At 36.5% G+C, this 27,284-nt stretch overlaps 1 protein-coding gene and 1 pseudogene across 2 annotated transcripts in view; both read right to left on the reverse strand.

Annotated features, from left to right (window-relative positions):
* Positions 1 to 2,678: 2,678 nt before the first annotated feature.
* Positions 2,679 to 4,140, reverse strand: LOC143675840 (keratin, type I cytoskeletal 18 pseudogene; annotated as a pseudogene).
* A 17,233-nt stretch (positions 4,141 to 21,373) lies between these two features.
* Positions 21,374 to 27,284, reverse strand: part of RFTN2 (raftlin family member 2) — a 113,626-nt gene continuing 107,715 nt past the window's right edge. For both annotated transcript variants that reach the window (XM_077154572.1, XM_077154571.1), the window contains exon 10: positions 21,374 to 21,702. In XM_077154572.1, coding sequence (XP_077010687.1) covers positions 21,433 to 21,702 — 270 coding nt within the window. In that variant the 3' untranslated portion in view covers positions 21,374 to 21,432. The remainder of the gene's footprint in view (positions 21,703 to 27,284) is intronic.

A 27,284-nucleotide genomic window follows, 5' to 3' on the forward strand; every position in this document is an offset into this window, starting at 1 on the left:
ATTCATTTTAAGTTACTTTGTGTATAAATTGTGAGTCACGTTTCTTTTTCTTTTTGCTAATGCATGTCTAACTACTTCAGTATCAGTTATTGAAAAGGCTGTCTTTCTTCTGTGGGATTGCTTTTGTATCTGTTTCAAAAATAAGTTGGGTGTATTTATGTGGGTGTATTTCTGGGTTCCCAATTTTGTTCTATCGTTCTATATGTCAGTTCCTCTACCAATACTATGCTATCTTGATTACTGTAGCTATACAAAAGTCTTAAAATTGGGTAGAATGATTTCCTCCACTTTATTCTTATTTTCAAAATTGTTTTAGTTATTCTAGGTCCTTTGCCTTTCTATATCTTTTAGAATAATCTTGTCTGTATCCACAAAAATCTTAATGGGATATATTTTTAAAATTTTTATTCTAGTAACATATATAAACTAAAATTTTCCCTTTTAATCTCATTCACATTCAGGGTTGTTAATTATGTCACCATGATTTGCTCCCAGCACCACCATCTATTATCAAAACTTTTTTCATCACCTCAAAAAGAAATTCTGTACCACAGTAAGCATTAACTCCCCATTCCTTATCCCCATTCTGGGTAACCTGTATTCTAGTTTCTGACTCTTAAAATTTACTTATTCTAATTATTTAATACTGGTTCAATCATACAGTATTTGTCCTTTTGTGTCTGGTTTATTTTACCCAACACATCTTCAAGGTTCACCGTATCGTAGCATGTATCAGAACTTCATTCCCTTTTACAGCTGAGTAATATGTATATACTACAATGTGTTTATCCACTCATTGGTTGATGGACATGGGTTGCTTCCATCTTTTGGCAATTGTGACTAATGCTGCTATGAACATTGGTGTGCAGAGTCTCCTCTTGTTGGAATTTTAATATGCATTTTCTTAAGCTTGTATATCAATTTGGGGAAAGTTGACATCTTTAATATGTTGAGTCTTCTGGTCAATGAACAAGGCATGTCTCTCCAATTTTTTATTTTAGGTTTTTTATTTCTTCCATCATATTATACAACTTTAAAAATACAAGTCCTGTACATTTTTTGTTAGATTTATATCTAAGTATTTCATTTTCATAGTGATTGAAAATGCTATTGCATTTTAAAATTTCAGTGTCTATATGCTAATTGCAGAAATTCAATTGATTTTTTAATGTTTATCTTCTATCTGGTGATCTTGCTGAGCTTACTATTTCTAGTGGTATATATTTTTTTGTAGGTTCTTTGGGATTTTCTCCATAGACAATCATTTCATCTGCAAATAGTGATGGTTTCATCTCTTCCTATCTAATTTCTAAGCTTTTACTACTTCTCTTGCCTTATTTTACAGGCTAGAACTTCCAGCATTTTGTTGAATTAGAGTGGTGAGAGCTAATATCCTTGCCGTGTTCCCAGTCTTAGGGAGAAAGCATTCAATCTTTCAACATTAAGTATAACATTAGTTGTAGTTTTTGTTTGTTTGTAGATGCTCTTTTTCAAGTTGAAGAAGTCCCCTCTATTCCTATTTTTATGAAATTTTAAAAAATGATGAATGGGTGTTGAATTTTGTCAAATGCTTTTTCTGCATCACTTGATGTGATTTTTTTTTCTTTAGCTTCTTAATATGATGGATTACACTGATTTTTGCATACTGAAGCAGCCACATATTCATGTAACAAACTTCATTTGGTCATGGTGTATGATTATTTTTATGTATTGCTGAATTCTATTTGCTAATATTTTGTTAAGGAGTTTTGTGTCAACATTCAAAAGGGATATTAGTCTGAGGTTTGTTTTTTATTTTCCCACTATTTTTGTCTGGTTTTTGTACCAGGGTAATATTAGCTTTATAAAATGAGTTGAGAAGTGCTCCTTCCTCTTTAATTTTCTGTAAAAGACTGCCTAGAATTGGTGTTAATTTTTCTTTAAATGCTTGGTAGATTTCTCTAGAAAACCACCTAGCCCTGGAGATTCCTTTATTGGGAATTTTAAATTACAAATTCAATGTCCTTAATAGTTATAGATATATTCAAATTATCTATTTCATATTGGGTGAATTGTGGTAATTTGTGGTTTTCAATGAATTGGTCTATTTCAACTAAGTTCTCAAATTTATGTTTGTAGAACTGTTAGTAGTATTCCTTTATTTTCCTTTTATGTTTGCAGGCTTTGTAATGATAATTCCTATTTCATTCCTATTATTGATAATTTATGTTTTCTTTTTTTTTCTGTCACTCTTGCTACAGGTTTATCAATTTCGTTTATATTGTTATTGTTCTTCTCTACCGTTCTTCTAGTTTTAATTTCATTGATCTCTGCTCTTTGTCCTTATTACTGGCATACCTTGGAGCTATTGCAGGTTCCATTCCAGACAACCATAATAAAACAAATATTGCAATAAAGTGAGTCACACAAATTTCTTGGTTTCCCAGTGCATGTAAATATTAGATTTATACTATACTATTATCTGTTAAGTGTGCAATAGCATTATGTCTAAGAAAAAATGTACATACTTTGATTAAAATGTAACAGAGATGTAAACTGAGAATATACTTTTGGAAAAATGGCACTGATAGATTTGTTCAATACAGGTTTCCCACAAATCTTCAATTTATGAAAAACACAATATCTGTAAAGCACAATAAAATGAGGTATGCCTGTATTTCCTTTTGTTTGTTCTTTTTCTAGGTTCTGAGGTAGGAACTTAGATTATTGATTTGAGACTTACCTTTTTTTTTAATGCTCACATTTACTACTTTATGTTTTTCTTTAAGAACTGCTTTACTCTGTGTCACACAAATTTGATATGCAAATTCAATGATTTTTTTTGAAGATGCAGAAGATTTTACTGGCCACCTGTTCCCCAAAGGGCACCTGTGTTTGCTGCCCCAATGCCTCAGAACTTTAGTGTCGTTGGTCTCAGATACCACTTTGCCATCCACAATCCTGCAGGTACTAGTCTTGTGGATGGTTTGCATGGAGTTGGGGCTGTCCTGGGCATTATTGAGACTGAATTCTCCCCGTCTTCTATCAGGTGGTGATAGGTGGTGATTTCAGGCTCCAGCTTGACCTTGATATTCAGCAAAGCCTTGTACTCTTGGGCCCGGCACTGCCCCTCTGCCCAGGTCTGTGCCTGCTCTGACTCCAGATACAGCAGGACTCTGTTGAGCTGCTCCATCTGCAGGGCGTAGTGGGCTTCCACTTCCTGCAGATTGTTCTCCTAGCCTTCAGATTTCTCATGGAGTCCAGGTAGATTTCCAAGGACTGGACAGTACATCTCAGCTCTGTGAGTGTCACCTCAGCAGCTCTTATCTCAGTGGACTGAGAGTGACCACTGTGGTGCTCTCCTCAATCTGTTGAGATCAGCACTTGTCCAGCTCCTCTTGGTTCTTCTGAGCTAACTCATCATACTGGGCCCAGATGTCTGCCATGATCTTGCTGAGGTCCTGAGATTTGGGGACATCCACTCCATAGTCAGCCCAGAGCTGGCAGTCTGGGCTTGTAGGCCCTTTACTTCCTCCTCATGGTTCTTCATCATGAAGAGCAGCTCTTCCTTGAGAGCTTCAATCTCCAGGCCCAGCTGGAGCCAAGTGATATTGGCATCGTTAATGACTTGCAGAGCCCATCATTGACGCTCTCCACAGACCAGTGCATGGTCAGCTCAGTCTCATATTTGACTCTGAATTCATCAATAGCCAGTCGGGCACTGGCAATTTCCAGAAGGATGCAGGCATTGTCCATGGAGTTTTCAAAGATCTGAGCCCTCAATTCCTCAATGGTCTTCAGGTAGTGGCCCCAGTTCCTGACTAGGGGCCCCTTCTTCTCCACCTGTTCCCATATTTTTCCCTCCAGGCTCCTCATGCTGGTAGGAGGCTAGGCACTCATTCAGGGTCTGCATGGTCTTCTTCTTGCTCTGGATACCCTCCATTCCCTCCAGACCCTTGGCCATCCTTCCAGCCAGGCCTCTGGCCCCCAGCTGCCCCAGAACTAGAGAAACAGGACATGGAGATCCAGGAGCCCAAGCTGCTCACACCTGTGTAGATGCTGGCCATGCTGCTGGCCAGCTGGACCAATAGCTGGGCAACTGGACAGAGCCCAAGGATCAGCAGTTGTGGAGAAGGTGGTGGAGCAGGTAATGAAGTCCATGTTGTCTGGGCAGGAGGGTAAGAGGCCAAGACTCAGGATATGGCTGCCCAAATTGATTTTTTTTTTGACGGGGGGTGGTGCATGGTCTGGGAATAAAATCTGGGTTTTCTGCATGGAAGGGGAGCATTCTACCACTGAGCCACTGCTGCACCCCCAATTCAATGATTTTAAAATTTTTCCTTGTACTTCCTCCTTGACCTGTGGGTTGTTTATAAGTATGCCATTTCATTTCCAAATGGTTGGAGATTTTCCCATCATATGTAATTGATTTATACTTTGATTCCTTTGTGTTCAGAAGACACACTCTGTTGTATGTTTTTAAGTCCTCTAAATTTGTTTTAAATCCCAGGATATGGGCTATGATGGTATATGTTCCATGGGCACATGAGAAAAAATTAGTTTTCTGCTGTTGTTGGATGGAGTGTTTTAAAATGTCAGTTAAATCTAGTGAGATCAAGATGGCAGCTTAGGGATTTAATGTGGGATTTAGTTCGTCCTCCAGAGCAGCTAGTAAATAGCCAGAAACAGTACAGAACAAATGCTGGGGCCACATCAGTGACTAGGCACACAGCATACCCCAGTCTGACCAGCTGGACTGGCTGTGAACCCATCCAGAACCGTGAGACCCCAAGCCATGGTGGCCGGTGTCCCTCCCCCATAGGTTGCTTCCCAGAGGGGAAAGGAAAGAGACTTTACTAACAGAAGGGGCTGAGTGCAACCAAGCTCCAATTGTGGATTTAATTAACAAATTCTGACTGCTAAAAATAGGCCTCCTGCTCAGCTGGACCTCGAGTAAAAGCTGGGGTTGCTGGTTTTTGCCCCAGTGCAGAGGGGGTAGAGCTTTTGGAAAAAGAAAAAAAAAAAAGGTTTTTTTTTTTTTGGATGGGACAGCATAAAATACTTGAAAGGGTGTGGGCCCTGAAGGAAAGGAGGGAGCACACAGGACCTGGAGATACACAGATTAACATACCAATTTAAGTCCTTGATTGGCAAACTTAAGGAATGGGGGTCCTGCTCTGAAAAGGAATTTTTTTTCCTTTTCTTTTCTTTTTTGTGGTTGTGTTTCTATGGCTTGACTGCTCTTTGGATACAACAGCAAGGCTTCTCAGGCTACAGCTGCTCCAGAAAGGGCAGAATTAAGCTTGCTTGAGAGCTTGTCTGGAGGCTGTGCCTTCCCCAAGAGAGGGGTGGGGCCCAGCTCAGGTGGAATCCCACCCTCAAGGAATTCAGATGCCAGGGTCTGGAAAATCGAAGTGACTAAAGCCAGCCTACAACCTTCCCTCTGTCTCAACCATACCCCAGCAGGGAGAGTCTGCTGAAGTGAAAGGTAGGGCATCATTTTATGCTGGTGAGACCCACAGGCAGACAAACACCACATGCTGGGCAAGATAGGAAAAACACAAAGTCTGGAGACTTCATAGGAAAGTCTTTCAACCTGCTGGTTCTCACCCTCAGGGAAAACTGACCCAGGTGACTCTCTCCTCCTCAGAGGAGGCCAGTTTGGTTTGGAAAAATCTGACTGGGGTCTATAATACCTAAGTAGACCCTCCTAAAGGGGAAGAAAAGGCACCATATAAACAGGGCAAGAAACAAGAACTGAAAAATTCTGATCTGTTAAACAAAACCTAAGCTAGAGGACTAGAATAAGCTGAACCAAATGTCAAAGAACAGATAGACAACAAAGTCATCCAGGTATAAAAAATGAAAACAATCTCCAGAACAAATTAATTAAGAAAATTAAATGTCTAGATGCCAGCAAAAAATAACAAATTGTACTATGGAAATTGAAGATATGACCCGGTCAAAAGAACAAACCAACAATTCAAATGAGATACAGGAGTTGAAACAATTAATTTAGGACATTAAGCAGACATAGAAAACCTCATCAAAAATCAAATCAATGAATTGAGGCAGGATATAAAGAAGGTAAGGGTTGAACAAAAAGAAGACATTGAAAGTCTGAAAAAACAAATCACAGAACTTATGGGAATGAAAGGCACAGTAGAAGAGATTAAAAAATACAATGGAAACCTACAATGTCAGATATCAAGAGGCAGAAGATAGGATTAGTGAACTGGAGAATGGGACATCTGAAATCTGACAAGCAAAAGAAAATATAGGGAAAAGAATGGAAAAATATGAGCAGGGACTCAGGGAACTGAATGACAACATGAAGAACACAAATATACATGTTGTGGGTGTCCCAGAAGGAGAAAAGAAGGGAAAAGGAGGAAAAAAACTAATGGAGGAAATTATCACTGAAAACTTCCCAACTCTTATGAATGACTTAAAATTACAGATCCAAGAAGTGCAGTATACCCCAAACAGAATAGATCCAAACAGATGTACCCCAAGACACTTACTAATCAGAATGTCAGAGGTCAAAGAGAAAGAGAGAATTTGAAAGCAGCAAGAGAAAAGCAATCCATCACGTAAAAGGGAATCCCAATAAGACTATGCATAGCTTTCTCAGCAGAAACCATGGAGGCAGAAGACAGTGGGATGATATATTTAAGATACTAAAAGAGAAAAACTGCCAACCAAGGATTCTAAAATTTATCCTTCAAAAATGAGGAGGAAATTAAAACATCTTCAGACAAAAAATCACTGAGAGAATTTGTGATCAAGAGACCAGTTCTGGAAGAAATACTAAAGGGAGCACTAGAGATAGATAGGAAAAGACAGGAGAGAGAGGTGTGGAGAAGAATGTAGATATGAAGACTATCAGTAAAGATAAAAAAGAATAAAATTAGATATGACTATAAAAATCCAAAAGCAAAATGGGAGAAGTAAGGACTACCCTTATGATAATAGCACTAAATGTTAATGAATTAAACTCCCCAATCAAAAGACATAGACTGGCAGAATGGATTAAAAAACAGGACCCATCTATATGCTGTCTACAGGAAATGCATCTTAGACACAAGGATAAGCATAGATTAAAAGTGAAAGGTTGGGAAAAGATATTTCATGCAAACAACAATCAGAAAAGAGCAGGATTAGCTATTCTAATATCCAAAAAATTACACTTCAAATGTAAAGCAATTAAAAGAGACAAAGAAGGACATTATTTATTAATAAAAGGAGCAATTCAACAAGAAGACATAACAATCATAAATATTTATGCACTGAGCCAGAATGCGCCAAAATACATGAGGCAAACACTGAAAAGAGAAATAAACACATCTACCATGATAGTTGGAGATTTCAATTCCCCACTCTCATCAATGGACAGACCATCTAGACAGAGGATCAATAAAGAAACAGAATTTGAATAATACAATAAACAATCTAGACGTAACAGACATTTATAGATTATTATACCCCACAATAGCAGGATACACTTTTTCTCAAGTGCTCATGGATCATTCTCAAGGATAGACCATATGCTGGGTCACAAAGCAAGTCTCAATATTTTAAAAGACTGAAATCATACAAAACACTTTCTCAGATCATAAAGGAATGAAGTTGGAAATCAATAATAGGCAGAGTACCAGAAATTCACAAATATATGGAGACTCAACAACACACTCTTAAACAACCAGTAGGTCAAGGTAGAAACTACAAGAAAAATCAGTAAATATCTCAAGGCAAATGAAAATGAAAACAACATATCAAATTTATGGGATGCAGCCAAGGCAGAAGGAGAAGAGAAGGGAAAAGGAGCAGAAAAACTAATGGAGGAAATTATCACTGAAAATTTCCCAACTCTTATGAAAGACTTAAAATTACAGATCCAAGAAGTACAGCATACCCCAAAGAGAATAGATCCAAATAGATATACTCCAAGACATTTAATAATGAGAATGTCAGAGGTCAAAGAGAAAGAGAGAATCTTGAAAGCAGCAAGAGAAAAGCAATCCATCACATACAAGGGAAGTTCAATAAGACTATGTGCAGATCTCTCAGCAGAAACCATGAAGGCAAGAACACAGTGGGATGATATATTTAAACCATTAAAAGAGAAAAACTGCCAACCAAGAATTCTATATCCAGCAAAACTGTCCTTCAAAAATGAGGGAGAAATTAAAACATTTTCAGACAAAAAATCACTGAGAGAATTTGTGACCAAGAGACCAGCTCTGCAAGAAATACTAAAGGGAGCACTACAGACAGATATGAAGGCAGAAGAGAGAGGCGTGGAGAAGAGTGTAGAAAGGAAGACTATGAGTAAAGGTAAAAAGAAGGAAAATTAGATATGACATATAAAATCCAGAAGGCAAAACAGTAGAAGAAAGTACTACCCATGCAGTAATAACACTGAATGTTAATGGATTAAACTCTCCAATCAAAAGACATAGTCTGGCAAAATGGATAAAAAACAGGACCCATCTATATGCTGTCTCTACTCAAAGGACATGAGGGCAAGAATATGAATGGACATTTACACACCAATGTTTATAGCAGCTTTATTTACAATTACCAAGAGATGGAAGCAGCCAAAATGCCCATCAACAAACAGTTGGCTAAACAAACTGTGGCATTTACATAAGATGGAATATTATGCAGCTGTAAGACAGAATAAAGTTATGAAGTATGTAACAACATGAATGGACCTTAAGGACATTATGCTGAGTATGATTAGCCAGAAACAAAAGGACAAATACTGTATGGTCTCACTGATATGAACTGACAATAGTGAATAAACTTGGAATATTTCGTTGGTAACAGAGACCATCAGGAGATAGAAATAGGGTAAGATATTGGGTAATTGGAGCTGAGGGAATACAGATTGTGCAACAGGACTGAATATAAAAACTCAGAAATGGACAGCACAATATCACCTAACTGTAATACAATTATGCTAAAACCATGAATGAAGCTGCATATGAAAATGATACAGGGAGGAGGGCTGGGGCATAAATGAAATCACAAAGAAAGATAGACAATAAAGATTGAGATGGTATAATCTAGGAATGCCTAGCGTGTATAATGATAGTGACTAAATGTACAAATTTAAAAAATGTTTTTGCATGAGGAAGAACAAAAGAATGTCATTATTGCAGTGTGCTGAAAATGGATGGTAATATTTTAAAATTTCAACTTATGTGTGAGACAAAAGCAAAAAATGTTTATTTGGTACAAATTTATACTTTGACTAGTCCATCTCCTAATATAATTTATGTAGATAGTTGGTTGAACACCTTAAGTACATGGAACTTTGTATAGGACATGAGATTTTGTTGGTTTGTCCAGGTGATGTCCTGATGAATCCCAGAGTGATTTGATCAGTGCGTGGAAAAGTATTTGCAAAGTCCCGTTTGGGGAATGGTGAGAATGGGGGAAAACTTAACTTCCCCAAGTTGAATTCTTGATATTCTCACAAGCAGTGTGGTCAATCAGAGCTATAGGCTGAGCCCCCAGACTTGGGGTTTGTTCATATGAAACTTAACCCCACAGGGGATAGGTCAAGCCTACTTAAAATTAGGCCTAAGAGTCACTCTCAGGAGAACCTCTTTTGTTGCTCAGATGTGGCCTCTCTCTCCAGCCAACACGGCAAGCAAACTCACCATCCTCCCCCTGTCTAGGTGGGACATGACTCCCAGGGATGTAGATCTTCCTGGCAACATGGGACAGAAATTCCAGAATGAGCTGAGACCCAGCATCAAGGGGTTGAGAAAACCTTCTTGACCAAAAGGGGGAAGAGTGAAATGAGACAAAGTGTCAATGGCTGAGAGATTCCAAACAGAGTCAAGAGGTTATCCTGGAGGTTATTTTTACACTTAAGTAGATATCACCTTGTTGTTCAAGATGTAGTGGAGAGGCTGGAGGGAACTGCCTGAAAATATAGAGCTGTGTTCCAGTAGCCATGTTTCTTGATGATGATTGAATAATGATATAGCTTTCACAATGTGACAGTGTGATTGTGAATACCTTGTGTCTGATGCTCTTTTTATCTACCATGTCAACAGACAAGTAGAACATATGGAATAAAAACAAATAATAGGGGGAACAAATGTTAAAATAAATTTAGTTTTAAATGCTAGTGATAAATGAAAGTGAGGGGTAAGGGGTATGGTATGTATAATCTTTTTTTTTCTCTGTTATCATTTTATTTCTTTTTCTGTTGTCTTTTTATTTCTTTTTGTGAACTGATGCAAATGTTCTAAGAAATGAATATGCAACTATGTGATGATATTGAGAATTACTGATTATATATGTAGAACGGAATGATATGTTAATGTTTTTGTTTGCTCTTAATTTTTTTTTATTTATTTATTTTTTATTTTTTTATTAACAGAAAGAAAAAAAAAGAAATTAACACAACATTTAGAAATCATACCATTCTACATATGCACTCAGTAATTCTTAACATCATCACATAGATGCATGATCATCGTTTCTTAGTACATTTGCATCGGTTTAGAGGAACTAGCAACACAACAGAAAAAGATATAAAATGTTAATATAAAGAAAAGAAATAAAAGTAGTAATAATAGTACAAAACAACAACAAACAAGCAAACAAACAAACAACCAAACAACAACAACAAAAAACCCTATAGCTCAGATGCAGCTTCATTCAGTGTTTTAACATGATTACTTTACAATTAGGTATTATTGTGCTGTCCATTTTTGAGTTTTTGTATCTAGTCCTGTTGCACAGTCTGTATCCCTTCAGCTTCAATTACCCATTGTCTTACCCTGTTTTTAACTCCTGCTGAACTCTGTTACCAATGACATATTTCAAGTTTATTCTCGAATGTCCATTCACATCAGTGGGACCATACAGTATTTGTCCTTTAGTTTTTGGCTGGATTCACTCAGCATAATATTCTCTAGGTCCATCCATGTTATTACATGGTTCATAAGTTTATCTTGTCTTAAAGCTGCATAATATTCCATCGTATGTATATACCACAGTTTGTTTAGCCATTCTTCTGTTGATGGACATTTTGGCTGTTTCCATCTCTTTGCAATTGTAAATAACACTGCTATAAACATTGGTGTGCAAATTTCCGTTTGTGTCTTTGCCCTTAAGTCCTTTGAGTAGATACCTAGCAATGGTATTGCTGGGTCGTATGGCAATTCTATATTCAGCTTTTTGAGGAACTGCCAAACTGCCTTCCACAGTGGTTGCACCCTTTGACATTCCCACCAACAGTGGATAAGTGTGCCTCTTTCTCCGCATCCTCTCCAGCACTTGTCATTTTCTGTTTTGTTGATAATGGCCATTCTGGTGGGTGTGAGATGATATCTCATTGTGGTTTTGATTTGCATTTCTCTAATGGCCAGGGACATTGAGCATCTCTTCATGTGCCTCTTGGCCATCTGTATTTCTTCTTCTGGTAGGTGTCTGTTCAAGTCTTTTTCCCATTTTGTAATTGGGTTGGCTATCTTTTTGTTGTTGAGTTGAACAATCTCTTTATAAATTCTGGATACTAGACCTTTATCTGATATGTCGTTTCCAAATATTGTCTCCCATTGTGTAGGCTGTCTTTCTACTTTCTTGATGAAGTTCTTTGATGCACAAAAGTGTTTAATTTTGAGGAGCTCCCATTTATTTATTTCTTTCTTCAGTGCTCTTGCTTTAGGTTTAAGGTCCATAAAACCGCCTCCAGTTGTAAGATTCGTAAGATATCTCCCTATATTTTCCTCTAACTGTTTTATGGTCTTAGACCTAATGTTTAGATCTTTGATCCATTTTGAGTTAATTTTTGTATAAGGTGTGAGATACGGGTCTTCTTTCATTCTTTTACTTATGGATATCCAGTTCTCTAGGTGCTCTTAATTTTTTAAATTAATAAATACATTTAAAAAAATTAATAAAAAAAAGAATTAGTACCAATCCTGCTCAAACTCTTCAAAAAATTGAAAAGGAGGGAAAGCTACCTAGCTCATCCTATGAAGCCAACATCACCCTCATACCAAAGCCAGACAAAGATATTACAAGAGAAGAAAACTACAGACCAATCTCACTAATGAATATAGATGCAAAAATCCTCAACAAAATTCTTTCAAATTAAATCGAGCAGCACATTAAAATAATTATACACCATGACCAGGTAGGATTCATCCCAGGTATGCAAGGATGGTTCAACATAAGAAAATCAATTAATGTAATATACCATATCAACAAATCAAAGCAGAAAAACCACATGATCATCTCGATTGATGCAGAAAAGGCATTTAACAAAATTCAACATCCTTTCTTGTTGAAATCATTTCAAAGGATAGGAAGTGTTTTCACTTTATTATGTTTCACTTTATTATGTTGAGAACTTCCTCAACATAATAAAAAGGGAATATATGAAAAACCCACATCTAACATCATCCTCAATGGGGAAAAACTGAAAACTTTCCACCTAAGATCAGAAACAAGACAAGGATGTCCACTATCACCACTGTTATTCAACATTGTGTTGGAAGTTCTAGCCAGAGCAATAAGACAAGAAAAAAAAAATACAAGGCATAAAAATTGGAAAGGAAGAAGTAAAACTCTTACTGTTTGCAGATGATATGATACTATATGTCAAAAACCCTGAAAAATCCACAGAAAAACTAGTAGAGTTAATAAATGAATACGGCAAAGTGGCAGGTTACAAGATTAACACCCAAAACTCTGTAGTGTTTCTATACACTAGTAATGAACAATCTGAGGGAGAAATCAAATAAAAAATTCCATTTACAATTGCAACCAAAAGAATAAAATATTTAGGAATAAATTTAACTAAAGACACAAAAGACCTATACAAAGAAAACTACAAGAAATTGTTAAAAGAAATCACAGAAAACCTAAATAAATGGAAGGGCATACCATGTTCATGGATTGGAAGACTAAATATAGTTAAGATGTCAATTCTACCTAAATTGATTTATAGATTTAAGCACTACCAATTAAAATCCCCAAAACTTACTTTTCAGAAATAGAAAAACCAATAACCAAATTTATCTGGAGGGGCAGGGTGCCCTGAATAGCTAAAAATATCCTGAGAAAGAAAAATGAAGTTGGAGGCCCCACAATAACTGACTTTAAGGCGTATTATGAAGCTACAGTGGTCAAAACAGCATGGTACTGGCATAAAGATAGATATACTGACCAATGGAATCAGACAGAGTATTCAGATATAGACCCCTCTCGTCTATGGACAATTGATCTGTGATAAGGCAGTCAAACCAACTTACCTGGGACAGAACAGTCTTCAATAAGTGGTGCTTGAAGAGCTGGATATCCACATGCAAAAGAATGAAAGAAGATCCATATTTCATATCGCCTACAAAAATTAACTCAAAATGGATCAAAGACCTAAACATTAGATCTAAGACCATAAAACTTTTAGAAGAGAAGGGAAATGTCTTATAAATCTTATAATAGGAGGCGGTTTTCTAGATCTTAGTCCCAAAACACAAGCATTGAAGAAAGAAATAGATAAATGGGAACTCCTCAAAATTAAACACTTTTTGTGCATCAAAGAACTTTGTCAAGAAAGTAAAAGGCAGCCTACACAATGGGAGAAAATATTTGGAACTGATATATCAGATAAGGGTCTAGTATCTAGAATATATAAAGGGATTGTTCAACTGAACAATAAAAGACAACCCAATTACAAAATGGGCAAAAGACATGAATAGATACTTCTCAGAAGAGGAAATACAAATGGCTAAAAGGCACATGAAAAGATGCTCAACTTCCCTGGTTATTAAGGAAATACAAATCAAAACCACTATGAGATATTTCACACCCACCAGAATGGCCATTTTCAGTAAAATTGAGAATGACAAATGGGGGAGAGGATGTGGAGAAAGAGACACACTTATCTACTGTTGGTGGGATTGTAAAATGGTACAACCACTGTGGAAGGCAGTTTGGTGATTCCTCATAAAACTAAGTATAGAATTGCCATATAATCCGGCAATACTATTGCTAGGAGTCTATTCAGAGGACATGAAGGCAAGGACAAAAATGGACATTTGCACACCAATGTTTATAGCAGCATTATTTACAATTGTCAAGAGATGAAAACAGCCCAAATGTCCATCAACAGAAGAGTGGCTAAACAAGTTTTGGTATACAATGGAATATTACACAGCTGTAAGCATGTAACAACATGGATGGACCTTGAGGACATTATACTGAATGAGATTAACCAGAAACAAAAGGACAAATACAGTATGGTCACACTGATATGAACTTGGAGAATTTCAGTTAAGAACAGAGGCCAACCACGAGATAGAAATAGGGTAGATTTTGGGTAATTGGAGCTGAAGGGATACAGATTGTGGAACAGGACTGATTGTAAAAATTCATAAATGAATAGCACAATACTACTTAATTGTAGCAGAATGTTAGTACACTCAAGGAAGCTGAATGTGAGAATGATAGAGGGAGGAGGGCTTGGGGCACAAATAAAACCAGAAGGAAAGATAGATGATGGATTTGAATAGTGAATAAAAAAGTATTTGCTAAGTCCCCTTGGGGGAATGGTGAGAAAGGGGTAAAATTCAACTTCCCCATTTGGAGAATTCTTGCAAGCAGTGGGAACAACGAAGGCAATAGGCCAAGTCCTCCCTCAATCTTGGGGTTTGTTCATATGAAACTTATCCCCACAAAGAATAGGCTAAGCGTACTTAAATTAAGGCCTAAGAGTCACCCCCAGAGAACGTCTTTTGCTGCTCAGATGTGGCCTATCTCTCAGCCAACATGGGAAGCAAATGCACTGCTCTCCCCATCTCTACATGGGACCTGACTCCCAGGGGTGTGAACCTCCCTGTCAATGTAGGACAGAAATCCTAGAATGAGCTGGTACTCAGCATCGAGGGATTGAGAAAACCTTCTCAACCAAAAGGGGGAAGAGTGAAATGAAGCAAAGTGTCAATAGCTGAGCGATTTCAAACAGAGTGGAGAGGTTGTCCTCTGGGTTATTCTTATGCATTTTATAGATATCCCCTTTTTAGTTTAAGGTGTATTAGAGAGGCTAGAGGGAAGTGCCTGAAACTGTAAAGCTGTGTTCCAGTAGCCATGTTTCTTGAAGATTGTATAATGATATAACTCTAGCAATGTGACTATGTGATTGTGAAAACCTTGTATGTGATGCTCCTTTCATCTGTGGTATGAACAGATGAGTAAAATATATGGATTAAAAATAAATAAATAATAGGAGGAACAAATGTTAAAATAAGTTGGATAGATGGAAATACTAGAGGTCAATGAGAGGGAGGGGTACGGGGTATGGTATGTATGGGATTTTTTCTTTTTATTTCATTTTCTGGAGTGATACAGATGTTCTAAGAACTGATCATGGTGATGAATACACAACTAAGTGATGATATTGTGAGCCGCTGATTTTATATCATGTATAGAATGTTTTATGTTAAATATGCTTGTGTTTGTATGTTGTTTATCAATAAAAATACATATTTTTAAATGTCAATTAAATCCTGTTGGTGATAGTGTTGCTGAGTTCTTCTTCATTCCTGTTGAAATTTCTGTCTAGTTGTTCTGTCAGTTGTTGAGAGGGGTGTTGTTGAAGTCTCCATCTATAATTGTGGATTTGCCCTTTTCTCCTTTTAGTGCTATCAGTTTTTGCTTCGCATATTTTGAGGCTCTGTTGTTTGCTTCATACAAATTAGGATTGCTATGTTTTCTTCATATATTTTTCTTTTCTCATTATATAATGTCTCTCTCAGTTTCTAGTAATTTTCTGTTTTCTACTATTTAATGTTTGCATAATATATCTTTTTCCATCTTTTTACTTCCAACCTTCCTATATCATTATATTGGAAGTGAGTTTCTTGCAGACAGCATATATTTGGGTCATGCTTTTTAATCCAATATACTAATCTCTATCTTTTAATTGGTATATTAGGCCCACATATTTAATATAATTATTAATATGTTAGGGTTTAGGTCTGCCATTTTATTTTTTGTTTTCTGTTTGTTTTCTCTGTTTTCATTTTTCTGTTTTGTTTATTTTTTCCACTCTATTTCTCTCTATTGTTCATATTGGATAATGTTCCATTGTTCATGGATTCTTTCCTTTGTCTCTCCATTCAGCTATTCTCTCATCAATTGCACTTTTATTTGTTAATGTATTTTTCATTTCTAAACTTTCTATGTGGTTCTTTTTTTTTTTTTTTGTATGCTGTATGGTGGGAGCCACATTTCATTCTTTTTTCCATGTGGCTTATTGCAGTATCATTTGTTGAATTTTTCTTTTTTGTTTGGTGAGGAAGTGCATGGGCTGGGAATTGAACCCAGGTCTCCAGCATGGCAGGCGAGAATTCTACTACTGAACTACCCTTGCACCCTCCATTTTGTTCTTTGTTATATCTTTATTTCTTCACTGAGACCTTCTTTTGTTTTTTGCTGAGGATTTCCTTTTTTTTTTCATTTGTTTAAAGCATGCTCATGAGTGGTTGTTGAAATAATTTTTTGTCATGGCTGCTTTAAAATATTTTTCAGGGTCAGTGTGATGGTGACTCAGTGGCAGAATTCTTGCCTGTGATGCTGGAGACTCGGGATTGATTCCTGGTGCCTGCCCATGCAAAAAAAAAAAAATTTTTTTTTTAATTTCTTTCAGCTAATTCTAATATCTTTGTCACATTGGTGTTGCTGTGCACTTGTAATTTTTTTGTTCAGTTTTGGGATCTTCCTTGTTCTTGGTGTATAAGTAATCTTTTTAAATTAAAACCTAGACAGTATCATATTATGCATGAGATTATGGATCTTAGTTATATCTTCTTGTTTTAATTGGGTTTTTCTAACCTACTCTGGCAGGAGAAGGGTAGGTGCAGCCTCATTATTATTAGGTGGATGTAGAAATCCATGTTCCCCATTCAAACTCTGTGACAGCTGAGGTCAGTTCCTCATTACTGCTAGTCAGGCGAGGGAGTTTCAGCTGCCTACATGGTCTTCACTGACACTGTGTGCGTGCCCATGTTACTGCCGTGTGATGAATCCTAATTCTTTCCTAGACCTCCCTGACATGATTTCAGTAAGGAAAGAAAGGGGCACATCATTACTGCCAGGTGAGGATGTAAGTCCAAGTGCCCATGTCATCTCTATCAACACTGCAGTGCTAGAGATGGTTTTATTACTTACTTGCCAGTGGGAATGAAAGTCATGGCTCCCTACTTGGCCTTCTCTGATACATCCTGATGAAGTGCTAGAACCCTTCATTACAGCCTTGTAAGAGTGGGAGAATTTAGGCTCCCCATTCAGCTTTGCTGACATAGGGACGAGTGGGGTCACAGGTTTTTCTGTAGTGTTTAGCTGTAGTACGGTGGTTAATGTAAAAAGTTTTGCTATCTTGCTGTTTTATTGGGGCCGTTTTTTTTTTTTTCCTACACTCATTGGTGTTTGGAGCTGACAAGTCTTCAGCTCCCATCTGAGGTATATGAAGGAAAAAGAAAATCCAGTGAACTCACTGCCATGTTGCTTCTTAGGTCTACAGTTCTCTAACTAGTCTGCTGCCCTGTCTCCATCTTTCAGAGTCTTCTTATGTTTGTTTTATATATAAAGTCCAGGGTTTTTATTTGTACTCTGTCAGAGGAATCAACTGAAAGCAGAAGTTCATATATTTCCTTTTGTTAAGTATCCATTCAAGTCTTTCACCCAAATTTGATTGGGTACCGTCTTAGTTTGCCTGGCTGCTATGACGATTACCATGTAATTGTTAAGCTTAAATAACAGGAATTTGTTGTCTCATGGGTTCCTAGACCTAAAAGCTTGCTTTATCTCTGGGTTGTTAGCGTTCTGGTGCTGAATTGCAATCCTTGAGTTTTTTTGGCTTTTCCATCACATAGAATGTCCTCTCTTTCCATCCAGGTTTCTGCTGACTTCCTGTTTTTGTGTCCTCCCTCTGGCTTTCTCTTTATAAGGCCTCCAGTAACCTTAATGAAGTCACGCTCTGCTTCAGTTGGTGACTTTTTAACTAAAAATAACATCTTCAGAAGGTCTGGATCATATCCACAGGGATACGGATTCTAGTTAAGAACATGTCTAAACTGGGGTACATAATTCAACCCACCACAGGTACTGTCTTTCCTTGATTATATATCATCATTAATATATTCTTGATATGAAATCTTATATTTTCCCAATCCATGCCTTTCCTTTTCATTTTCTTGTCCTATTAGTTCTGATGAATAGAAGTTTTGAATTTTTGAAGGCCAATTCTAGATATCTTTTAAAATAAACTCCTCTACTGGTAAATCAGTCAAATTTGTTGCCTGTAGCTGAGAATACTGAGCAATATAAATCTTCCAAGAATCACTTTGATACTTCTACATTTAGCAATATAATCTTAATGCTCAAAACATTTTTGGAACCCCTTTTTGTAGGTATCTTCAGAAAAAGTTTATGATTCTCATCAGAAAGTAAATTTATTATTTTTCAAGGTTTACCCAATTTTCCGCATCAAATATCATCTTAAACCTTGATCATCTGTCAGACCTTGCTCTAAAAAAATTGTACAGATAAAATTCATTCTCAGTGGGTGACAAGTTGCCACAATAAATGTCATTTAAATGAATATATTACAAGTTCTGGGGATTAATATTTAATCAGTCCTTCTATATGTTCGGCAGTAAATACTGATTTAACAATGCTTAGTTATAGGCTTTCCGTAATGTTAGCACTACTTCACTTGAGTTCTAACCTGAAGTTTAATCTTTCCATACAGGGCTACACTGGGGCTCCACAGAGTTGAGAGAGGGAAATTCTTTTTCACCTTATTCTGAGATTAAGAGCCACAGTCCTTCCAGACCAGAATCTACGGGAAAGGCTAGGAAATTGACAGCTTCTCTGTTTTTCCAGAATCTGGGCCTCTGTGAAACAAAATCCCAGAGTACTTGTATATATATATTCAAATATATAAACACCTACTCCTGGATAAAAGAAATTACTTGGAGGTTGTAGTGATTTGGATCGACTGTAGTTGCTCTGCCTCCTGCTTCTATGGGTGTCCAAAGTCTCCACAAGCCCTGAGCCACTTAAGGAGAGTAACCCTGCCATTTATCTCTCACTGAAGGGAATTGCAGTAACATTGATAAAGCTGCTCCTTAGCTCAAAGGAACTTTCCCAGGTGATAGGTGTTAAATGTAGTTCACGAAGGTGAACACATTGACATTCAATCAAAAGGGGGCTGAACTAACAAGTGGTTATTGAAATCCATGACAGAAGTGACATAGATATGTACCAAGGAGAATGGCAGAACTTCATACCCAGGTCTGTGATCGTGATACTTTTTCACCATAATTTATGAGTATTTAAAAAAATCACATGCTAGAGCACATAAAGAATTACATAATGTTATGAAAAGAACCAAATATTCAAAAGACAGCTTAGTCACATTTAACTCCTTAGGCATATAGACTCTAAGATTTGTTGTTGTTCTTTTTTTTAATTTTTTACCTCTTGGTCATTATTTATTTATTATAATATAAATTTGTCATTTAACTTAAGGGTAATTGTTGGGGTAAATGCTTTTGAAATAGGTTTTGAGGATGTGACATATTTTACTTCCAATAAAAATTGTTTTTAAAAAATAAAATAACTCTTAGGTTAAAAACAAACTGATAAAAGAGTATGTTTTCACAAATTTAAATGAAACAATTTACAAGTAGACTGATATATTCCTGAGTTTTCCCTTAGTCAAAATTATACACCTATCTGTTTTTACTGCCTCATATCCCTTATGTATTGTTCTGTCAGTATAATAAAGGAGCCTCCACCCTTTGCAGACTGTGTCATTGGGATAAACTATCCAATCTTTCTGAGAACACACTGTGTTTCATAACTTTATGGCATTCTGTGGCTTCTAGAAATAATGCTTGTTTCTACCAAAATCTACCAATTCTTGAATATGAAACTCAGCTTCATCTAAACATCAAAACAAAGCATTTTGCCAATATTGTTGACAGTTATTTCCAAAGACTGAGCAGAGTACACTTAAGTTCCTTTACACCTAATTTAGCATTCTGGAGGTTATTTTTCCTTCTATAAATAGGATAACTCCATCTTAACCTTAATAATTCATGGAGAGTGGCTTAGTTTAGTTATACTATATTTCTGGTAACAAGTATGTATGACTTGTCATATGTATAAGTATAGAGCATGGGTATTTGTTTTCAAGAAAACAGTAGTCCAAAAACAAATGACATTTTATTATTCAAATTATCTTATAATGTCAACATTAATGTGAATACAAATATATAGTAGGGTGAATTTATCAATGGTATAATCAGTTGGAATTCACTTGGAGTTTCCCACCTTTCAAAGTAATCTTTTATAGATAAATGGAAATTCTATATTTTGAAGAATTTAAATCTTTACCTGTTGAAGATCAGGGCAAGGCCATGGCAAAGGCATTTCTACTAGCATGTGCAAGAAAGCAGACATGGAGCAGGTGGGACATTGTGCACTTCACATGTGCTATGAGCATCTTTCTATTCCTGCAGAACTCAAAATTCAGGGTTTCAACATTCTTTGGGATGTAACAAGTCAATCCAGACAGATTAAAAGACTTCAGTTTCCACTTCAAGTTGGTCTTTTTCCTCTTCATAGTATTCATAATTTAAGAGAAAGAAAATTCATTTTGGCCAATAAGTTTAAAAAATATTGATATTGTGGGTTCCTTTCATATTGAATTTTAAGTGATACTGCTTTGCTCTCTTTATTTACAGGCTATTTGGTGCAACAAAGCTTAAACTCAATGAGTCTGTACAGGATTGGTATCATGGTTACCCTTTAAAAACATACAAAATGCATTATGATTTTTAAAGAATATTTTGACAAATGGATTCACTTTGTATATACCTGCCACAGCTAAAGACACAATTGTTATATTAAAAAAATAGCTATTTATTTTCACTAATTAGGCCTCACTTATTTGTAGTTCTGGGTGTGTGTGTTGGAAGAGAGAGAGCGAGTGAGCGAGTGAGATGATTGAGATTGCTTTTCACTTTAAGTAAGACTCTATATCTTCCCGAGAACCCCCTAATTAGATAAAATACTGGCTGAGATATTCAGTCTTTAACCAGGAGTCATAAGAAAAGCATACTTTGTACATTCATGAGAAACTAAAGTACATCATTGCTTAATAAACTAATGGGATATCTATTTAAACAGGAGTTTTAGTTGAGAGAAGTATAAACATGATTCTGTATTTACAAATATACTGGTTATTCTTCCTGCTCTAGGAGGTTGAGCCAAAGTTTAAGCAGATTAGAGGAAAGTCTGAGTCTGGAAAAATTCAAAGCATTACATAAATGCAGGCAAAGTAATAAGTAAAGTCAGTTGGCAATTATTTTAATAATTATTTACAGGTTTCCCCTTGCTTTACCTCCTTGCTCACATGCATGTAACCTGAGTTACTCCATCCTCCTGATCAAACTGTCCATCGTCTAATTCCCGTAGGACACTGTCACTACTGCTGAACCCAGAAAAGCTGCTGTAGTGTGTCGGCCTCCCCTCCTTTGTCCAACATTCTCTAGGAGAGAGCAGACACTCCTCAGGAGGATGTCTGCTCTCTGTAGGTTGTGACACGGCAGTGTCTAATCCAATGCTTCTGCTGGTCACTTTGTTCTTATCTTCACCTTTTATATGCCGGCTGGCTTTCCTCTGAAACACAAGAGAAACAACCAGGAGTTAAAAAGCTGGGGGCTGTCCTACCCCTCTGCTCTAGCACCTGCCATCTCTCTGCCTGAATATCCTTTCCCCACTTCTCTTCAAAATCCTGATCATTTTTTTTAAATGTTTTTTATTGTTAAATATAATATATATACAAAGAAAAGAAAGAAAAAGCAATGATTTTCAAAATACCCTTCAGCGAGTAGTTACAGAACAGATTTCAGAGTTTGTTATGGGTTACCATTCTTCTATTTCATATTTTTCCTTTTAGCTGCTCCAAAACACTGGAGGCTAGAAGAAAAAAATATTTTCCTTTTTGTGAAAAATGACATATATACAAAACAGCAATAAATTTCAAAGCACATCGCAACAATTAGTTGTAGAACAGATTTCAGAGTTTGTTGCAGGGTTACAATTCCACATTTTTAGGTTTTTTCTTTTTTTACTTCTAGCTGCTCTAAGATACTGCAGACTAAAAGAAATATCAATATAATGATTCAGCAGTCATAATCGTTTGTTAAACCTGACCTTCTCTGTATAACTCCATCATCACCTTTGATCTTTCTCCCATTCTTTGGGGGTATTTGGGCTATGACCATTCTGAATTTTCATGTTGGAAGGGGCTGTAGATAATATGGGATGGGGAACGGAACTAGTTGGTTTTCCGGAGAGGCTGGCCCCTTTGCATTTCAGGACTTATCTGGTCCAGGAAAATTCCTGATCATTTTTTAAGGATCAGTTGGAGCAACTCTCCTTATTTCTCTCTCCCTACAAATAAAAACAATCTCCCCTCCTCTCTGGTTTGCAGTTCTTTGCAGGGTCTGGGGAGATGGTCCTTCTCATTAGCAAGTTTGTTGTGTATAAGACTAAGGAGAGAAAACAGTCAAAATAATACTTTAGAGCAAAAGCAGAATAAAAATGCATTAAAGGTGCCATTTTCCTTCTTGATTTTCACTGGGGTTTAAACAGTAGAAAAAGTGCCTCAGTGGTCACCTTATGCCCACTTCATAGAGGAACAGGTTGCACAGAAAAATCTTGGATAATTCAGACAAAGTTTAATTTAATTTAACTATTTTTTCCCCCAAATCCTGTTTATTTTGGATGACTGCCTGGAGCATCTTCATGGGTCGAATACCTTTCCTCATCTTGCTATAACTGCTTCTGCCTGATATAATAATAATACCGAGCAATTCAATACAACTCATTTTTCAGACTATCTGATAAGCTGTGAATATTTCTGCGAATAAATATTTACTGAGGACAGACAATGTCCTTGGTGAAGTTTAGAATAAAGAGAACATGATCTGTGCCAAGAACACTTAAGTTAAAATAAATACCTAAATTAACAAAGGGAAAGCACAAGGAGGAGAATTATACTAGCTTAGTATACGGTTGTTCAGATACCTCTGCGATTTTGTTACAAGAGCTTATTTTAATACTGATGACACGACGTATTAGAATTTAGTCATATAGTCTTAGGCACATAAACCTGAATGAGGATTTAAGATAAATTAAAAAGGCATGGCAGGGTGAGCTATGGTGGCCCAGCAGGCAGAGTTCTTGCCTACCATGCTGGAGACACGAGTTCGATTCCTGGTGCCTGCCCATGCAAAAAAAAAAAAAAAAAAAGCATGGCAATTTTGCAACTTGTAAAGAGTTTGTTTACTAAAAGTTATTAATGTGCTAGTTGGGAACTAGGATTACATTTTCCTATAGAAAACATTATTCAGAGACGTCAGATGCCCAGGCTGGTTTTAAAACAGTTTGTTAACCTACAGGTTTGTTAAACTGTAATGTATACAACGCAAAGGTATATTCTACTGGTTTTCATTGCAAATATACAAAACAAACAAATAGCTTTTTTAAATAGGATTTTGTAGGCTGCTGTGGAATGTAAGCACTGTTCATTATACTCTTTGTAGGAAAATGCACCCCCCCCCCCAAATGTTGCACAGAAAGGAGTGTGTTAGGAGTTAACAGGCAGCTCATTTTTTCTTGGCAGATTTACTGGGGTCCTTGGTCAAGTTTATGAAAAAAGTGTTGATAGTGGCTCCTTCCTCAACAAAGACTAGCCTTTGTGGTCCCAAGTCAGGCAGTTTTAGCTTGGTGGTGGGCACATTTTCCATCAAGACCCTTGCATTCATCAAATGCAAATAGAAGACTTTAAATCCTTTTCCCTTTTATTCTTATTCACCAAATTTAGTGAATTTAATACAAGCTGTAGAACCTGACTGACTTCATCTCAGATAGGGTACAGGGTTTGAAAAAGGCATGCTACCCCAGGCAATGGGATGCTGGTCAGTGAGGACATGGCCTTTTGGCTGGAGGCAGAGCTAATAACTGCTGCCAGTTGGGATCCTTTTTCAAGTCTGGCTAGTGGCTCCTTTTCCCATATGAATAAAGAATGCATTCACTCTTGAATGATGCTCACAACGTTGCCTGAATTAAGATGGGAAGCAGGGGTGTTAGAGAGCACTTGGCTGCTCCTATCTTTCCTTCATCACCAGCACCAAAGCCAAGTGTGAGTTTTGCAGTAAATTCCTTATTGTATATCAGTCAATAGAGACCAACTCTGAAATACTCAATGAGAATTTTCTTAGTAAAAATTGCTACTATTCAGAATAATGAGATATTCACAGTTATTTACTTTTACATAAGCATTAATATGTAAACAGTCACCAAATACAAATTTCAAAGTTCAAAGATGACAAAATACCTAACTGCTTTATATCTAAAAAAGATTTCAGAAGAATCAAAATATGCTTTATTTTTTTTACCATGTGAGTCTATTTAATAAATTTATCTTCAGCAGTTATATTACCTCCCCCACCCACCCTCACGCCACATGAAATAATAACCTTTACAGTAAACCATTTACAATGTTCTTATAACTTAGGGTGTCAGAATCTGGAGCTGCACTGGACCTTGGAGATCATCTACTTTAATCACCTACTACAGAGGCAGGACCCATACCCAGAAGGAAGAAAGGATTTGTTCAAAGTCATGGAATGGCTAAACTAGAACCCCAAGACTTTTCCTTCTTATTCTCACATTATATTACTTACATTTGCAAAAATACATAATCGTAGATTCACATTTCCTAAATAATTTGTTTTCTCCAACTACCAAAGATACCACTGTTAAAATTTTGGCATATTTTCCTCCTGTGTTTTCTTCTCTACAAATATAAATATTTATATGCACATATGCAGATGTCTAGAAATAGTGCACAAAAAGTTTTATAACTCACTTTTTCACTTAGCACTATACTATGATTATTTCCCTATATCAATAAAGAGATTTTCCATGCTGCATTTTCAGATTTACTCACATTCTTCTCAGTTTCTTCTGATAAAATACTATTACATACACCCCCAAGAGAGCCTCTTTTGTTGCTCAGATGTGGCCTCTCTCTCCAGCCAACACAACAAGCAAACTCACCACCCTCCCCGTCCACTTGGGACATGACTCCCAGGGTTGTGGACCCTCCTGGCAATGTGGGACGGAAATCCTGGAATCAGCTGAGACTCAGCATCAAGGAATTGAGAAAACATTCTCGACCAAAAGGGGGAAGAGTGAAATGAGACACAGTGTCAATGGCTGAGAGATTCCAAACAGAATCGAGAGGTTATCCTGGAGGTTATCCTTACGCATTAAGTAGATATTACCTTGTTATTCAAGATGTTGTGGAGAGGCTGGAGGGAACTGCCTGAAAATGTAGAGCTGTGTTCCAGTAGCCATGTTTCTTGATGATGACTGAATAATGATATAGCTTTCACAATGTAACTGTGTGATGGTGAAAACCTTGTGTCTGATGCTCTTTTTATCTACCATGTCAACAGACGAGTAGAACATATGGAATAAAAATTAATAATAGGGGGAACAAATGTTAAAATAAATTTAGTCTGAAATGCTAGTGATCAATGAAAGGGAGGGGTAAGGGGTATGGTATGTATAATTCTTTTTTTCTGTTTTCATTTTATTTTTCTGTTGTCTTTTTATTTCTTTTTCTGAATTGATGCAAATTGTTCTAAGAAATGATGAATATGCAACTATGTGATGATATTGAGAATTACTGATTATATATGTAGAATGGAATGATATGTTAATGTTTGTTTGTTCTTAATTTTTTTAATTAATAAACTAATTAAAAAAAAAGACATACATCCAAGAAAAAATACTATTAAATATAGGGGGAGATATACCAAGATTTGTATGCATTCTTTTTTTTTAATTTTTAACTTTTTTATCATACAGTATAACATATATACAAAGCAAAGAAATAAAAAAGCTATAGTTTTCAAAGCACTCTTCAACAAGTAGTTACAGGACAGATCACAGAGTTTTGATTGGTACTGTGTTGAGTCTGTAGATCAATTTGGAAAGAACTGACATCTTAACTCTGTTTAGCTTTCCTTATGCATGAGTAGGGAATGTCTCTGCACCTATTTAGATCTCCTTTGATTTCTTTTAGCAATGTTATATAGTTTTCTGTGCACAAGTCCTTTACGTCCCTAGTTAAGTTCATTTCTAAATATTTGATTCTTTTAGTTGCTATTTTGAATGGAATTTTCCTTAACTGACTCCTCAGCTAAGTCATTGCTTGTGTATAGAAATGTTACTGATTTTTGCACATTAATTTTATATCGCACCACCTTGCTGAATTTGTTCATTAGCTCAAGTAACTTTGAGGTAGATTTCTCAGAATCTTTCAAGTATGATATCATATCATCTGCAAATAATGAGAGTTTTACTTCTTCATTTCCAATCTGGATGCCTTTTATTTCTTTGTCCTGCTTGATTGCTCTAGCTAGAACTTCTAGCACAATGTTGAATAATAATGGTGACAGTGGGCATCCTTGTCTTGTTCCTGATCTTAGGGGGGAAGGTTTCAGCCTCTCTCCATTGAATATGATGCTGGCTATCAGTTTTTCATATACTCGCTTTATCATATTGAGGTAGTTACCTTTGATTCCAGTCTTTTGTAGTGTTTTTATTAGAAAAGGATGCTGAATTTTGTTGAATGCTTTTCAGCATCAATCGAGATGATCATGTGATTTTTTCCCTTTGATTTGTCAATGTGCTGTATTATGTTAATTGATCTTCTTGTGTTAAATCATGCTTGTATTCCTGGTATAAAACCCACTTGGTCATGGTGTATAATTCTTTTAATGTGTGGAGATCCAGCTTCATCCCACTGTGATCAGATTCGATTTGCTAATATTTTATTAAGAATTTTTGCATCTATGTTAACTAGGGAGACTGGCCTGTAGTTTTTCTTTCTTACAGCATCTTTATCCAATTTTGCTATTAAAATATTAGCTTCATAAAATGAGTTAGCTAGAGTTCATTTTTCCTCAATTTTTTGGAAAAGTTTGAGCAGGATTGGTGCTAGTTCTTTTTGGAGTGTTTGATAAAACTCCCCTAAGAGGTCATCTGGCCCAGAGCTTTTCTTTGTAGGAAGATTTTTGATTACTGATTGAATCTCTTTACTTGTGATTGGTTTGTTGAGATCTTCTATTTCTTCCTGAGTCAGTGTAGCTTGTTTGTGTGTCTCCAGGAATTTGTCCATT

This window comes from Tamandua tetradactyla, chromosome 3, assembly GCF_023851605.1.
Source record: "Tamandua tetradactyla isolate mTamTet1 chromosome 3, mTamTet1.pri, whole genome shotgun sequence".
In the NCBI taxonomy this organism is placed as follows: Eukaryota; Metazoa; Chordata; class Mammalia; order Pilosa; family Myrmecophagidae; genus Tamandua; species Tamandua tetradactyla.